This window comes from Podarcis pityusensis (assembly GCF_964106645.2).
Source record: "Podarcis pityusensis genome assembly, chromosome: 3".
NCBI classification, from domain to species: domain Eukaryota; kingdom Metazoa; phylum Chordata; class Lepidosauria; order Squamata; family Lacertidae; genus Podarcis; species Podarcis pityusensis.
In genome coordinates this window covers 99678820-99693366 of record NC_138026.1, presented here as the reverse complement: position 1 = coordinate 99693366, position 14547 = coordinate 99678820, and the positions used below count along the sequence as shown (strand labels likewise).

General features: G+C 44.5%; 1 protein-coding gene across 1 annotated transcript in view; it reads right to left on the bottom strand.

Moving 5' to 3' along the window:
• PKDCC (protein kinase domain containing, cytoplasmic) overlaps nucleotides 1-14547 on the bottom strand; it is a 41891-nt gene that overhangs the window by 20541 nt on the left and 6803 nt on the right. The window contains exon 2 of the mRNA XM_081000542.1: nucleotides 1237-1359. Coding sequence (XP_080856668.1) covers nucleotides 1237-1359 — 123 coding nt within the window. The remainder of the gene's footprint in view (nucleotides 1-1236; nucleotides 1360-14547) is intronic.

Sequence of the window (14547 nt, the reverse complement as noted above, 5' to 3'; positions counted from 1 at the left end):
CAAGAGCCAAGTGCAACACAAGAGGATCTCTCCATCATTTCCCCTGGTCTTCAGCACACACGTTTGTCCCTTTAGATGTCCCAGGGGGAAGTGTAGGCTTACGGCATAGGTGAACACATTAATCTTTGGAATGCCAACACACCATTGCAAGACCCATTGCAAATCCCATCTCTGGCTTGGCTTACTGGAGGAGTGAAGAGCCAGTCGTGCTCCATATATTGTTGGACTACAGCTCCCATCATCCCTGACCACTGGCCATGCTAGCTGGGGCTGATGAGGGGCTGGGGACCCCAGCAGCATCTGTAGGGCTAGAGCAAGGTTTCCCAAACTTGAGTCACCAGCTGTATTTGGATTACAGTGCCCATCATCCCTGACCTGCTAGCTAAGGATGATGGGAGTTGTAGTCCTAAAGCAGCAGGAGACCCAAGTTTGGGAAACCCTGGGCTTGAGCTTTGGAGGCAACCAGAAGCAGCATCAGGAGACAGCATCCTCAGGCAGCTAGTGGGGCTCCACGTGGCCCCCCTTGCTGTGCTGACACTTGCCCTCGACCCTCTACATCAGGTGGCTAGGAGCTGCCATTAAAATTGCCCACAACACAGCATCACCCAAGGGCAAGGGAAGCCAAAGGAGTACCCTTCAGATGTTTTCAACTACAATACACCAGAGCCAGCATGGTCAATGGTCAGGAAACACGGGAACTGGAGTCCTCACCATCTGGAACGCACCACTGCGGGAGCTCAAAGTTGCTCCATGCTGATCACAGTGCTGCCACTTGCCATTGTCACATAAGCCCACCACAGACCACCGATATAGGAGAGGGTCCAGCAGAGTTAGTGCTGCCACTTCACCCAACCAGCTGCTTTTGAAATGGCTTTGAGACAGCAGATGTGATCCTCAGAGCTGGTCCTACTGTTGGTCAAAGTGAGACAACTGCCTCAGGCGGCCAATGCAAGGGGGAAGGGGGCAAGTGGCAGCCTCTGGTCTATTCCCCCTAAGGCCACTTTCCCTCTGTTGGAAGACACAGCTCTGTATGCTTCATGGTCTGTCCCAGCCACCCCAAACTATCATGCTGCCTCTGGTGCAGTGATGTTATCCTACCACAGGGGGCAAAGTAAGATTCAGCTGCCAACTGTCTTGCACTGGTCCTGGGGATCCTGTTCCACTCTGCACACATATTCTGAAACCTCCACCAACGGTTAATGCTTCTTCAAATTGCAGCTTTGAAACTCTACTTACGCGAAACCTGTCCTCCCAGGAAATCTGTAAAAGCTGGATCATCTCCAGGGGTGAGCCCAGTTCTGTGATGGCAGTCAGGGTGTCTGCAATGTCATTGCTGTCTTGGTAACAATATCCGTGAAGCTGCAAATGTGGATGGGGGAAAGGAGGCATTAGTACATTATTTGAACGTAAGCATGCTTTAAATATATATATATATATCATCAGTGCATTGAACTCCCCCTCTGATGTGTATTAGACACTAAGAGGGACTCACCTGACAGTATGACTCTTTTGGTATACTTCAGTTTAGGTAGAAGGAAGGGGGGTTGTTTGCTTAAATCTGCTGCTACCCAAAAGTGCCCCCGCAAGCAGAAAGCTAGTATCTCAAGGAGGATGGAGTGAAGGCTAGTTTAGAAATTTTAAGTGCTTAGATACAGGGAGGTTTTTTACAGGTGGAAGATAAGCACCATCAGCTTACAGGCTGCATCTAGAGGGGAGACCTTTCCACATGTTAGATGATACCCAGCACATTAGCTCAGAGCCTTCAGCCTCCAGATGTTTTGGGCTACAACTCTCAATCATCTGTGTTGTCTGGAACTGATGGGAGTTGTAGTCCCAAACATCTGGAAGATAAAGGATGGGGAAGGATGGACTACATCAATGAATCCCCCCCCCCCCCAAATGCAGCTTGACAGACAAGTCACAAAATTTATTGATTGGTTTTTTTTAATAAACTAAAGAAAAGAAACACTGAAATAAAACCTGTGCTGTATTCATGCACTGTTATAATACAGGAGGGGGAAAATCTTCAACAGCAAATAATTTATAAAGGATTCCCCTTAGATCAGTAGTGTTTTGTTTTTGTTTTTTTCCAAATAGCATGTCAAGGAACCCTGGTATTTGTTCAGAAGTGTATTTGAAATTCCTCAATGAAAAGATCAGCATTTATTTTCTAAAAACGGTTATATCCTACCTTTTCAAAAGTTAGGTCCTTGGTACGGTTTGCCAACATAATATGAAACAAGGGGGACCCACAACAAAATCTTGCAGTGTGCAGGGTTTCCTGTTCAGTCCAGCCCATTCCTTCCCCCTCTTGGTTTCCTATGCCTCCCACTACATTCAGATACAGTGGTGCCCCGCAAGACGAATGCCTCGCAAGACGGAAAACCCGCTAGACGAAAGGGTTTTCCATTTTTGAGTTGCTTCGCAGGACGAATTTCCCTATGGGCTTGCTTCGCAAGACGAAAATGTCTTGCGAGTCTTGAGATTTTTTTTTTCGCTTTTCCCCCCCTTTATCTAAGCCGCTAAGCCTTTAATAGCCTTTTAGCAGCTAATCCGCTAAGCCTTTAAGCCTTTAATAGCCGCTAAACCGCTAATAGCGCTAATCCGTTAAGCCGCTAACAGGGTTGCTTCACAAGACGAAAAAACCGCTAGACGAAGACACTCGCGGAACGGATTAATTTCGTCTTGCGAGGCACCACTGTAGCATTCTGAGACCACTGACCATGCTCAGGTCCCACTGAGCTGTTGCGGGAGTCCCCTTCCCCCATAAACCTCAGGATTTTGCCAAGCTTGACAATACAGTGGTGCCTCACAAGACGAAATTAATCCGTTCCGCGAGTGTCTTCGTCTAGCGGTTTTTTCGTCTTGCGAAGCAACCCTATTAGCGGCTTAACGGATTAGCGCTATTAGCGGTTTAGCGGCTATTAAAGGCTTAAAGGCTTAGCGGATTAGCTGCTAAAAGGCTATTAAAGGCTTAGCGGCTTAGATAAAGGGGGGGGGAAGCGAAAAAAAAATCTCAAGACTCGCAAGACATTTTCGTCTTGCGAAGCAAGCCCATAGGGAAATTCGTCCTGCGAAGCAACTCAAAAACGGAAAACCCTTTCGTCTAGCGGGTTTTCCGTCTTGCGAGGCATTCGTCTTGCGGGGCACCACTGTACCTCTCTCTTGCGCAGGGCATGGGGGATATTGATTCCAACATGGGACCCATGGGAGCAGCCATTTAAAAAAGGAGGGAAGGGGGTGTCTTGGGAGTGCACAAAAAAGTGGGGAGTCAGAATCAGCCCATGTATAAGCCACCCCTAATTTAGATATTTCAATGCAGTCTGGCCTATTTACAATCCTGAGCAATTAAGCAGTACAGTGGTACCTCTAGATGCGAACGGGATTCATTCCGGAGCCCCGTTCGCATCTAGAAGCAAATGTAACCCATGTCCGCACCTCTGCGCGTGCGCGGGTCACGTTTTGGCGCTTCTGCGCATGCATGTGACATCATTTTGAGCATCTGCGCATGCGCAAGCAGTGAAACCCGGAAGTCACGGGCTCCGTGACTTGCGGGTTGCCGGGGAGCGCAACTTGAATGCGCTAATCTCGAAGCACATTCGACCCGAGGTATGACTGTACAGGTACCTCTGGTTACGTACTTAATTCATTCTGGAGGTCCGTTCTTAACCTGAAACTGTTCTTAACCTGAAGCACCACTTTAGCTAATGGGGCCTCCCGCTGCTGCTGTGCCACTGCTGCACGATTTCTGTTCTTATCCTGAAGCAAAGTTCTTAACCCAAGGTACTATTTCTGGGTTAGCAGAGTCTGTAACCTGAAGACTCTGTAACCTGAAGTGTATGTAACCCGAGGTACCGCTGTATTGGAGGAGATGGGCAGTAGAACCAGGGAGAAAAAGGGAAAGAGAAGCTGCCACAATCTTTCCTTCTGTTATAGCAAAGAGAATTTTACCGTGCAATGCTATACAAAGGGGAAAAAGGTTAGCCACCCCTGCTATAGATGTCTTACTCAGAATCAAATGTTTCCAGAGGAACTTATTCCCAGTTAAGTCTGCACAGGACTTACTGCCACTTTAAAATGTGCGAATGAACGTTCACCAGCTTTGACTCTTGCAACCCCATGCTAGAGATCTGTCATTGTCTGGGGAAACCGAGCCTTTCAAAAAATGCATGGTTGTATGAAGTAATTACTCCTTGTCTGAAATAAGTGCCTTTGCACATCAAAACACTGCTTTTAGGAAAGGGAGCATCGGACAAATGGGAATGTTAAAAGTGGGGGGGGGGGAGGAAACTGAAACCAGCAATAGACACTTTGGCATCATATCTGTACTTGTGGCAGTTTTCTTACACCTTAATTTCTGGGGCGGAGAACTGGGAAGAGAGTGTTAGGCCAAGCAAGCAGGAAAGAAGCAAAAGTCAAACGGAAGCAGGAGGCAGCTGGCCTTTCAGGTGGGGAAAAAGAAGAACATTAGCAGTGGGAACTGTGTTGAGGAATTGCCTGGAGTCCACCAAGACAAATTAAAAGTGATGCCAATTCTGGGATGGAGGCCTACATATAACAGCATGAAGATTAGCCATTAATTCCAGTGGTTCCTACCAGTAGCAGTTTTCAATGCCAAACGGTACTTGTTACAACAACGTGAAGAAGGCAAAATCCTTTGGAACTGTGCACCATTTGCAGTGACCCCAGACCCCAGATTGTCAACCTTTGTTCTGGAGAGGGCTGCATTTTGTTGGGCGTAGTCTTCCAAGGGCCAAATTCCAGGGGGTGAAGCTTGCAAACCTGCATCTCGCTCGCTCTCTCCCTTATTAATTTAATTTAATTATTATTATTGCATGTATATTCCCCCACCCTTTCCTTCAATGTGATCAAGGTGGAAAACACAGTTCTTTACCCCTCATTTTACCTGCACACAACAACCCTGTGAGGTAGGTTAGGCTGAGTGACTATGGCTGGTCCCAAATCACCCAGTGAGCTTCATGGCCAGGTGGGAGTTCAAACTCTGGCCTCTCGACCTCACTCTAACCACTATGGGTCTCATTTCCACCTCTTTCTGTTGCATCAAATTCAGGGCTTCTCCCACCCATCTAATTATTCCTTGGGCACATCCAAGCAGTGTCTATCTGCCACATTTTACCGCTGCACCACTAGCCAGGCCTTTTCCGCTCCTTCAGATTTCTTTTGGAGGTGGGAGAGAACAACAAATTACGGCGACGAGAACAAACCCTTTTTCAGACGCGCCCCCTGCCCAAACAGAAGCCAAAGGTCAGACAGGACACAAAACCCGACATGTTCGAAACACAAAATAAAAGACCCCTAGTAAGCTGTCGTCAATGGGCAGAGATAGACAAACAGAAAACCCTTTCTGGCTTAAGTGAGATTTCCAAAGCTGGATTTGTCGAAAAGAACACATGCCAAGAAAAGGCCTTAGCAAAAGTGTTGCTTTTCTATGCCCAGAGAGGAGGAGGAAGAGGGAGGGACAAAATGTTCCAAAAAGAGAAACAGTTAAAAGCCAGCTTCTATGTAGCAAGGATGATGCAAGTCCAGAATAATTCACAGAAAGGCATTTTTCCTATAATCCAACCCAGCACTGCATGGAGGTGTTCTGCTCTAGTTACCGCCTCTGACCACTCTCCCTCGCTGCTCCAAATGCCTGGAATTCCCCTAGGAATTCTCTTCCAAACCAAACTTAAAGCCTGCTACATCCACAAATGCTTTGACTTAACCCCTCAGCTTTCTTCCCCCAAATGAAACAAACCCCAAGACTGGGACCTGGGAGACTCAGGGTTCGAAGCCCCACTCTGCCGTGAAGCTCACTGGGTGACGTTAGGCCAGTCCCTGCCTCTTAGCCTCACCTGCCTCACAGGGTTGCTGTGGGGATTAAATGAGGAGGGGGAGAGTCATCTATGCCACCTTGAGCTCCTTGGATAAAAACACAATAAATACTCAGAGTAGACATGACTGAAGCTAAATTCACTAATTTCAATATTCAGTATATCTGAAGGAGCGTCTCCACCCCCATCGTTCTGCCCGGACGCTGAGGTCCAGCGCTGAGGGCCTTCTGGCGGTTCCCTCACTACAAGAAGCCAAGTTACAGGGAACCAGGCAGAGGGCCTTCTCGGTAGTGGCACCCGCCCTGTGGAACGCCCTCCCACCAGATGTCAAAGAGAAGAACAACTACCAGACTTTTAGAAGACATCTGAAGGCAGCCTTGTTTAGGGAAGCTTTTAATGTTTGATGTATTACGGTATTTTAATATTTTTTTTTGGAAGCCGCCTAGAGTGGCTGAGGAAGCCCAGCCATATAGGTGGGGTATAAATAATAAAATTATTATTATTATTATTATCATCATCATCATCATCATCATCAATGGGCCTACTTAGAGAGATATCCCCACCCCAATAATTTGTTTACTTATACTAGTTTTAAATGTTTCCCAGATTTTATCTGCATGTGTTTTCGTTACTATATACAGTTACATCAATGGTTTTGTGTGTATTTTAGCTGTGTTTCCTGACAGTTTAGTTGTGTACACAGCTTAGACAGTTTTGATCAAGTGGTCAAAAAAATCTTGCTAAATGAAAATAAATACACACTGGCACACAGTGTAAATTTCAATGGGGAACGCCTGCCTTTTGCTTACGTTACTGTGGAAGCGTCATTTATTCCAGTGGCACTTTATAAATAATAATGGAACTAGGGTGTCTGACAAATTCCAGAGGGAGGGGAGGAACCACTATGAATCTGCCCTGCCCCATAATGCTGAGCCCCAGTTCTCCTCCGGATTGGTTCACAATCTGAGCCACAGAAGGACACCTTGGCTGTCTGTGCCTGGGCACTCCCTGCCTCCCTGCTTAGCCTGGCTGCAATACCGGTGACAGCCCTAACGTAAGAACATAAAAATAGCCAATGGCCCTTCTAGGCCAGCATCCTGTTCTCACAGTGGCCAACCAGATGCCTGTGGAAAACCTGCAAGCAGGATTCAAGCAGAAGAGTCCTCTCCCCCTCCTGTGGAATACCAGCAACTGCTATTCAGAAGCATTACTGTCTCTGACGGTGGAAGCAAAGAACTGCCATTCAAGTTGCTGGCTCCTGTGGGTGGGAGTTCCACAGTTTAACAATGTGCTGTGTGAAGAAGTCCTCTCTCTTATCTGTCCTGAATCTTCCAACAGTCACTACCTGGACTGGAGATGCCAGAGAATGCAAAGCAGGTGCTCTAGCACTGAGCCACAGCCCTTCCGAATGTTTGAATAAAGGGCTTAGCAAATGCCACTGAAAAATATTCTATTACTCCACTTCACATACTCCACCACTGTGCCATGCTGGCTCAGAAGCAGCCAAGTTCTGGAAGATGCAAGGATGTTGTTAGGGAAGAGCGAGAACATTTGGCCCGACTCGGCCTTTCAGATCACATTCTTTATTTTGATAATTATCTGCTACTTTTCCCAAGAGGGAATCAAACTAAAAAGGTGGCTTAAAATAAAAAATAAGTTGTTGGGTTGTTGTTGTTTTATTTTTAAAAAAAGATCACAAAAAAGGAAAGCTAACAAAGAGCAGTTAAACAGCATCACATTAACTGTAGTCAACAGCAGCAGATGAAAAGCCTATAAGACATGTTTCTATTCGTCAAGATTTTCTCCCTGCTGCTCCAAGAAGCATTAAAAAATAATAATAACTGCATCAAATGTTTTTAACACAACGCTTTCGGAAATTGCATCTTAAAGAATACACAGGTTTGCCACAAATACATACACACAAAGGCACACTCCCCACCAAAAAATATAATCACAACTTCAAATGATGCCCCTGGAAAAAAAATCCCCAAATCCACAGCTGGGCAACTTCTGTGTCACCTGATAGCAGTGGCTGCTGTTTGGTTGGTCTTAATAAAAGTCATCACTCAAGCTGTGGATTTTCATTTTTGAGTTCTTCTCTAACAGACCAACATAGGTACCTTTGCTTTATCTGTTCCCTGAAAAACATGCTATTTTCCTCACAAGCAATACCATGAGGAGGTATATTAAAATAAAATCTATTTACTTTATGAATTGCTTCCCAAAAAGCATTTCAAATTTATCTAATTTTGTTAAATGTATGTGCCATTTAAATGTGTGGGGGGGGACAAGCTTCAAAGCAGTTCACAAGAAGAATAAAACACAAGGATGAAATCAGTAAAAAATAGTTTAAAATACCTATTTAAAACATAATTTAAACCAACAATAAACATTATATATATATATATATATATATATATATATATTCTTAAAACACCTGCCGGCATTCTACATATCTTGCCAAAATGAAAAAGGTTTTTGCAGTTGCCAGAAAGAGTACAGTGAAGGCGCTTGACTGATGTCAATAGGCAGGGAGTTCCAAAGTCGCCACACTGAAAGACTCATTTCCTACAAATGTGGAATGAGTGTTACATAGCAGTTGTAACAGTGTCAGTTCAGCAGACTGAAGCGGTCAAGTGGGCATCTATTGGGTATGGATGCACTTAACAAACTACAACGCCCAGAAATCTTTGGGGGAAGAAATCATGTCATTTTAAAGCAGTATTCTACTGCTTTAAATGTGTAGTGTAGACAGGACCATAGTGAAAGTGCAAAGAATTCAGAGGTAGGAATCCCTGGCTCTCCTTGCATAACTTCCTACAGTGCTCAGTGTTCCCGGGCTGGCGAAATGGAATGACTCTTCAACCAGATCTTTAGATGCACCCTTTACATCATCGGCCTGTTCCGACATAAAACTGCCTTCTGTTGTAAACCTCAGTTGTTTCGAAAGGGTACTGAAATTAGTCACAACGGGTCCAAGAACAGGCCTTTTGTGGTGAGGATTTTGAAGAAAAAGCAGATGAGAGTTGTCACCCGCTCCTATTAAAGAAACAGCAAACTGGAACAGACCCCTTAGGGAGTGATTTACATGAGACGAATAACAGAGGGTGTCAAAAGATGCAACTTGATAAATTGGGCTGCATTTATTTTGAGAAAGGGCAGTTTGGAAAGCGAGGGAGGTGGAGCCTTTTATTCAGCATTATCGTGTACATTTTTACCTGCTTCCTCTTAAAAACTACACTACCTCGCCTTCCCCAATTTCCCCCTAAGCCAGAATTTGCAGTCCAGCCCTTTCAGAGCAGAGACCTCCGGCACTCGTCTAATAATGACACGGATAGTTATGGCTGGTTTGCAATTGTATCAGCTCTGGGCTTCCAACAGCAGCAGAGTTCTTGCTAACAGATCCTTTCCTCACTCTTAAAGGCTCAGGATAACATCTGGGCCTTTGGGGAAGCATTTTCGCAAGAAAGAAGCACTTTGTGTAATTCATCTTTCCACGCCAAGCTGCATCTGTCTTCTCCTTCAACCCACCTCCTGTCTCCTGCCAGACCCCACCAGCAACCTTCCTTGGACCGTGGTGGACTCCAGCAAATTGCCAGAAGGTGGCATTGCTTTGACCTCACCACCTCGCTCCACCCTCCATCAAGAACCAACCAGGATAATAATAATAATAATAATTTTATTATTTATACCCCGCCCATCTGGCGGGATACATGCATCACCTTGAGAAGTCTTGTCCACAGCAAGAAGACAACCAACCCTCAGTGAGAAATCTTCTGCTGGGGCCATCATGAGTCAGTGCAAAACAGCGAAGAAGAAGAAGAAGAAGAAGAAGAAGAAGAAGAAGAAGAAGAAGACTGCAGATGCTCCAGTAGGTTTAACTTCATGGTTACTTATCACAGAAAATTTAACTACATTATTACCTACTTTTAGCATCTTTGTTTCCTGCTTTTTCCCCAAGGAGGTCCAAGCAGAACATGGGGCATCACGCCCCCCCCCCATTTTGTCCTCATGTAACCATGGGAGGTAAGATTAAGATGGTGATTTATCCTCACCCTTCTTGAATGAGCAGAGATTTGAATCAGCATCTACTGGTCTGATAACTCTCAAATCCATGACATCACAAGGGGAGAGATGGTTTGATATCTAACCTGTGGTTGGACTGGGCCCTATGTGTGTGACTTTACTGGCAAATCAGAAAAACATTTATCATATTTAATCAGTAGCTATTCTACTAATACAGGCACCCCCAAACTCGGCCCTCCAGCTGTTTTGGGACTACAACTCCCATCATCCCTAGCTAACAGGACCAGTGGCCAGGGATGATGGGAATTGTAGTCCATAACAGCTAAAGGGCCGTGTTTGGGGATGCCTGTACTAATATGTACCCCAAGGAGGCTTTCAGCAAAACAAAAAACCACCACACCAAAGAAACACATAAAGACAAAAATTATCACATGTTAAAATGACTTTTTCCATTTTTTCCCATTGCCAGCAACATTCCAGATGTATACATCTAGGATTGCCAAGTTCAGCCCCTAAAAGCTAGAAACAGAGGAGTAGAAGCTCATTTATATCAACATGCACCAAACACACACACACACCTCCAATAAAGCCTTCACTACACGATGGGGGGGGGGGAATGAGAGAGCTGGTTGGACAGACCCCGTTCCCAGGGAGCCTCTACCGGGTGAACAGAACCCTAAGAGAAATACCCCACATTTCCAAAGTCCCTTGACGGTTACAATCAGCTTTCCTTCCAGTTGGCGCTAACATCAGAAGAAGAATTGTTTGAGACGAGCTGTTTATGACCGGCTGAGCCCACATGAGGCTTATAATTATGTTTGATTACAGTAAATCAAACATCGCTATTGTCTCTTTACAATCACAGCCATTGTTTGAAATTAACAGCTAAGTTACTGCAGTTACCAAGCAAAGGATTTCTCTGTCTTCTCCAGACTGGGAGGTGGCGGCAGGTAGAGAGTCAATATATGAATATGCCTGCTGTTTTCCACAGTATTATATAAAAATCCAGGACTTTGGCGATTCTTCCCCCCTCCCCTCCCCACTTACAGGTCAGGAGAAAAGAGATAGACAGGCCATCAGCGGAGTTTGATGGAGGAGGGCTGCAAAGCAATTAGTGGGACTTCTAAATCTTCAGATACAGTAAGTCAGTGACCCAGATCCCCCCCTTTCTCAAATGCCCCTCATTATTAAATCAACCTTAATGAGAGACTCTCCTCCGCTGCTGCTGCTCCACCACCTCCCTTCATTCCAGAACAAACAACATTCTCATTTTGATCTGCACCTGCCCATCACAATGGCTGGCGGGGGTGGAACCACACTTGGTGCAAGATGTGGAGGAATTGAAATTGACAAGCAACTTGAAATGCCCCATAAGGCGTGTGTGTGTGTGTGCGCGCGCGCGCATACACACACACACACATTTTTGTTGTTCTTATTTAGAAACAGTTGTTATTGTTATTTAGAAGCAATAGTTGTAAGGGGGCAAGCCAGCTCATGTATTTTCTTTTCAAACATTTTTGGGTACCGACAGGCCTTCCACAGCTGAACTCTCCCCCATATCCCTTCACCTTGTTCTCTGTGTTTCTTCTGATTTTCTCAGTGTCCACAGGGCTGGGGGCAGCGCCCTTATAAGAAAAGGCATGGGCTTGTTTAGTTTCGGGAAAAAGAAGGCAAGTAAGCGGGGGACATCATAGAGGCGTGATTCAACTGAATTATGTTTTTTCTCCCTCATAATACTAGAACTCTGGCCATCCAATGTTGAAAAACTCAGGACAGACAAAACCAAAGCACTTCTTCACACAGCGCACACTTAAGCCACAGGGTCTGCTACCAACAAGGGGCAGGGATGCTGACAAACTCAAATTGCTTTAAAAGGTATTCGTAGACAAAATTGTGGAGGATAAAACTGTCAATGGCTAGCCTTAATCAAGCATAGTTGTGATGGTTGAGGGTGACCTCTGGTGTCGGAGGCGATATGCTTCTGAATACCCGTGGCTGGGAAGCGTAAGTGGGGAGGGTGCTCTTGCCCACTGGCATCTGATTGGCCATGGTGAGGAGAGGATGCTGGGCTGGACAGGCCATTGGACTGATCCATTGGGGTTCTCCTTACATTCTCATTTGGCACATCTGGACTCCTGAAGGCAAATGCTTATTTATTTTCTTTTATTTATTTATATATGTGTGCGCCTGTCAAAATTTAGTACACAAAAAAGGAAAATATGGTGAAATTCTTTCTTTTTTTTAACTCACTAAAAAAAAACGAATCAGTTTCCTTACATTTTAGGGTCATCATTCGACTAAAGGCATCCATGCTGATTCAAATTGTAATCGATCACTCAATTACATTTTCTTATAAATTAAACAGCTGTTCTGAAGCATTTGTGCATTCAGTCTATTTATATCCCATTAAATGCTTTAAGAAAAAAAGGGGGGCACTTTATTTTTAGAATATGAACTAGCTATTATTACCTTTAAGAAAAAACCCCAAGAGTCAAAAACAGACATTTAGCTGCCTGTCTGCACCCCAGCTGAAAAACAAAAGTAGTTTGTCCATGTTTGCATAATGTGACGTTCTTATTTCTAGGCGCCAGGCAAAAAACATTCCTCTTTAACCAGGCCTTTGGTTGATTGACATCCTATGCCTTTAAAATGGGGGGGTGTAATTGGGTTGTTTTGCTTTTATTTTGATAATGTATTTTGCGGTTTTATATTCTGATTTAATCCTGTGAACCACCCTGAGACCTGCGGGTATATGGTGGTATATAAAATATAATAATAATAATAATAATAATAATAATAATAATAATAAATTTCTGCCTCCCCTCATCTGCTGCCATTCCCAGCTGGCAAAAGAGGTGCTTGGATTTAAAATAAATCCACTCTTCTGTGAAGAATCACAGAAAAAGTATTCAGCCAAAAGTCAACCTAACGAAACTGCTCTTGAAGCCAGTCTAATCTCTGTTGGTAGGAGATTACAGTTTTGGAGCTGGCACTGTGAGTACCCAGCCCCAAGACATCCTAGTTTGTTCTTCCTGCAAATATAGACAGCCCATATATATTCAATGATGTACCTTGACAGGTGAGTGAACTCATGTGGATTATAGGGAGAGAGAGAACATCCTTGAGACAAAAAAAGTCCCAGGATATGCAAGGCCTTCAAAGTTCAAACATGCACCTTGAATTGGGCCCAGAAGCAAACTGGTAGTTGTCATAGAACAGGATAAGTATCAGAAGGCATGCATCAGTTTTCTGCACCAGGTAAGAAGGCTTCCAAGTCGCCTTCAAGGGCAGCCCCACAGAAACTGTGTTGCAATAATCAATCCTCGACCTCCCAGAGGCATGGGTCACCAATGGAGCAAGAGTTGTCACGTTCAGAAACAGTAAAAGCTTTCTAGTGATCCAAAAATGGGGAAAGAATGTCAACCTGCCACTGAATTTACTATTATATTTTCACTGCGAAGAGAAGGATGCCACGTGGATTTCAAAACTCATGTATGGGATTGTCTGGAGCCAGTACTGCTTGAAGGGAATTGAAAGGGTAAATAGTTTGTGTTGAGTGATCATATATATATATATATATATATATATATACACACACACACACACACACACACACACACACTGAGATTCCAAGCCACGAGTTCTGATTTCTGATTGGAGATTACAGGCTGCTCCAGAATAAGGGGCTATTTGTGGATAAATAGGCTAATTCACTAATGCTTTGGAGGCCCATGGCAACCTGTCACTCACCGTAGATGGATGTGCTGCTGAGCTGGAGAGAAGAGCAGGAGAATGGGTGGTCTCCAGTGTATTCCCTGCACTCAAGGAAGCAGTAAAAGGAAAATGAGCTTCTGTTCTTGAAAGCTCTCTACACTTTCTCTGGACACTAAGAGCTTTGCTTTAGGAAGTTCGCCTAAACAGGTTGGGTTTATTTAGAAAGGCTGTCCCCTCCTGTCAAAATTAAATCAGAAGTCAGAAGGGCCTGGGGTAGGGGTGCCAAGGGATGGAGTTTCAAGCTTTCCCAGAAATTTATATAAAGAGATCAGTGAAGTGATGCTTTTTGCAAGAGGCTGGTTTTGCCATTATTCACTTCAGAGGATGAAATCAGAAACTAAGATTATAAGGCAGAAGAAATGTTGTCACACAAATGCATGCAAAATTAATCCATGGAAGTCTTGGCCAGAAACTCAGATGGGGAAGAATGAGACAAATTCATGAAGGAGAGGCTAATATTCATTATTGTTCAAATTATTATTATTTTTCTTTGTTTGTGTGTTTATATTATAATATTCGCATTGCATCTTTTTTTTTGACAGGGTGGTTTTCTAAGAAATAAAATAAAAGCAATTGAGGGAAGGGGAAAACAACATGTAAAACCAAAATAAGATAAACTGAAGCAAAACCATTAAAAAGGTCTAGAAAATATGAACGACTCCACTGGCACTTGGAAAGATGGACAGAGTAGCAGGCACCAGGTGAACGGCACCACTACCAAGAAGGCCCTGCCTCTCTCATTGCTAGTATAACACCTTAACTCAGATGTGGGGAACAAACAGAAGGCAGCCTCTGAAGAAGGCTTGGCAAGGACCAGGGGCAGAACATCTGCCTGGCATGCAGAAGGTCACAGGTTCAATCCCTGGCATCTCCAGGTAGGGCTGGGAGGGTCCCTTGATCTGAATCACTGCCA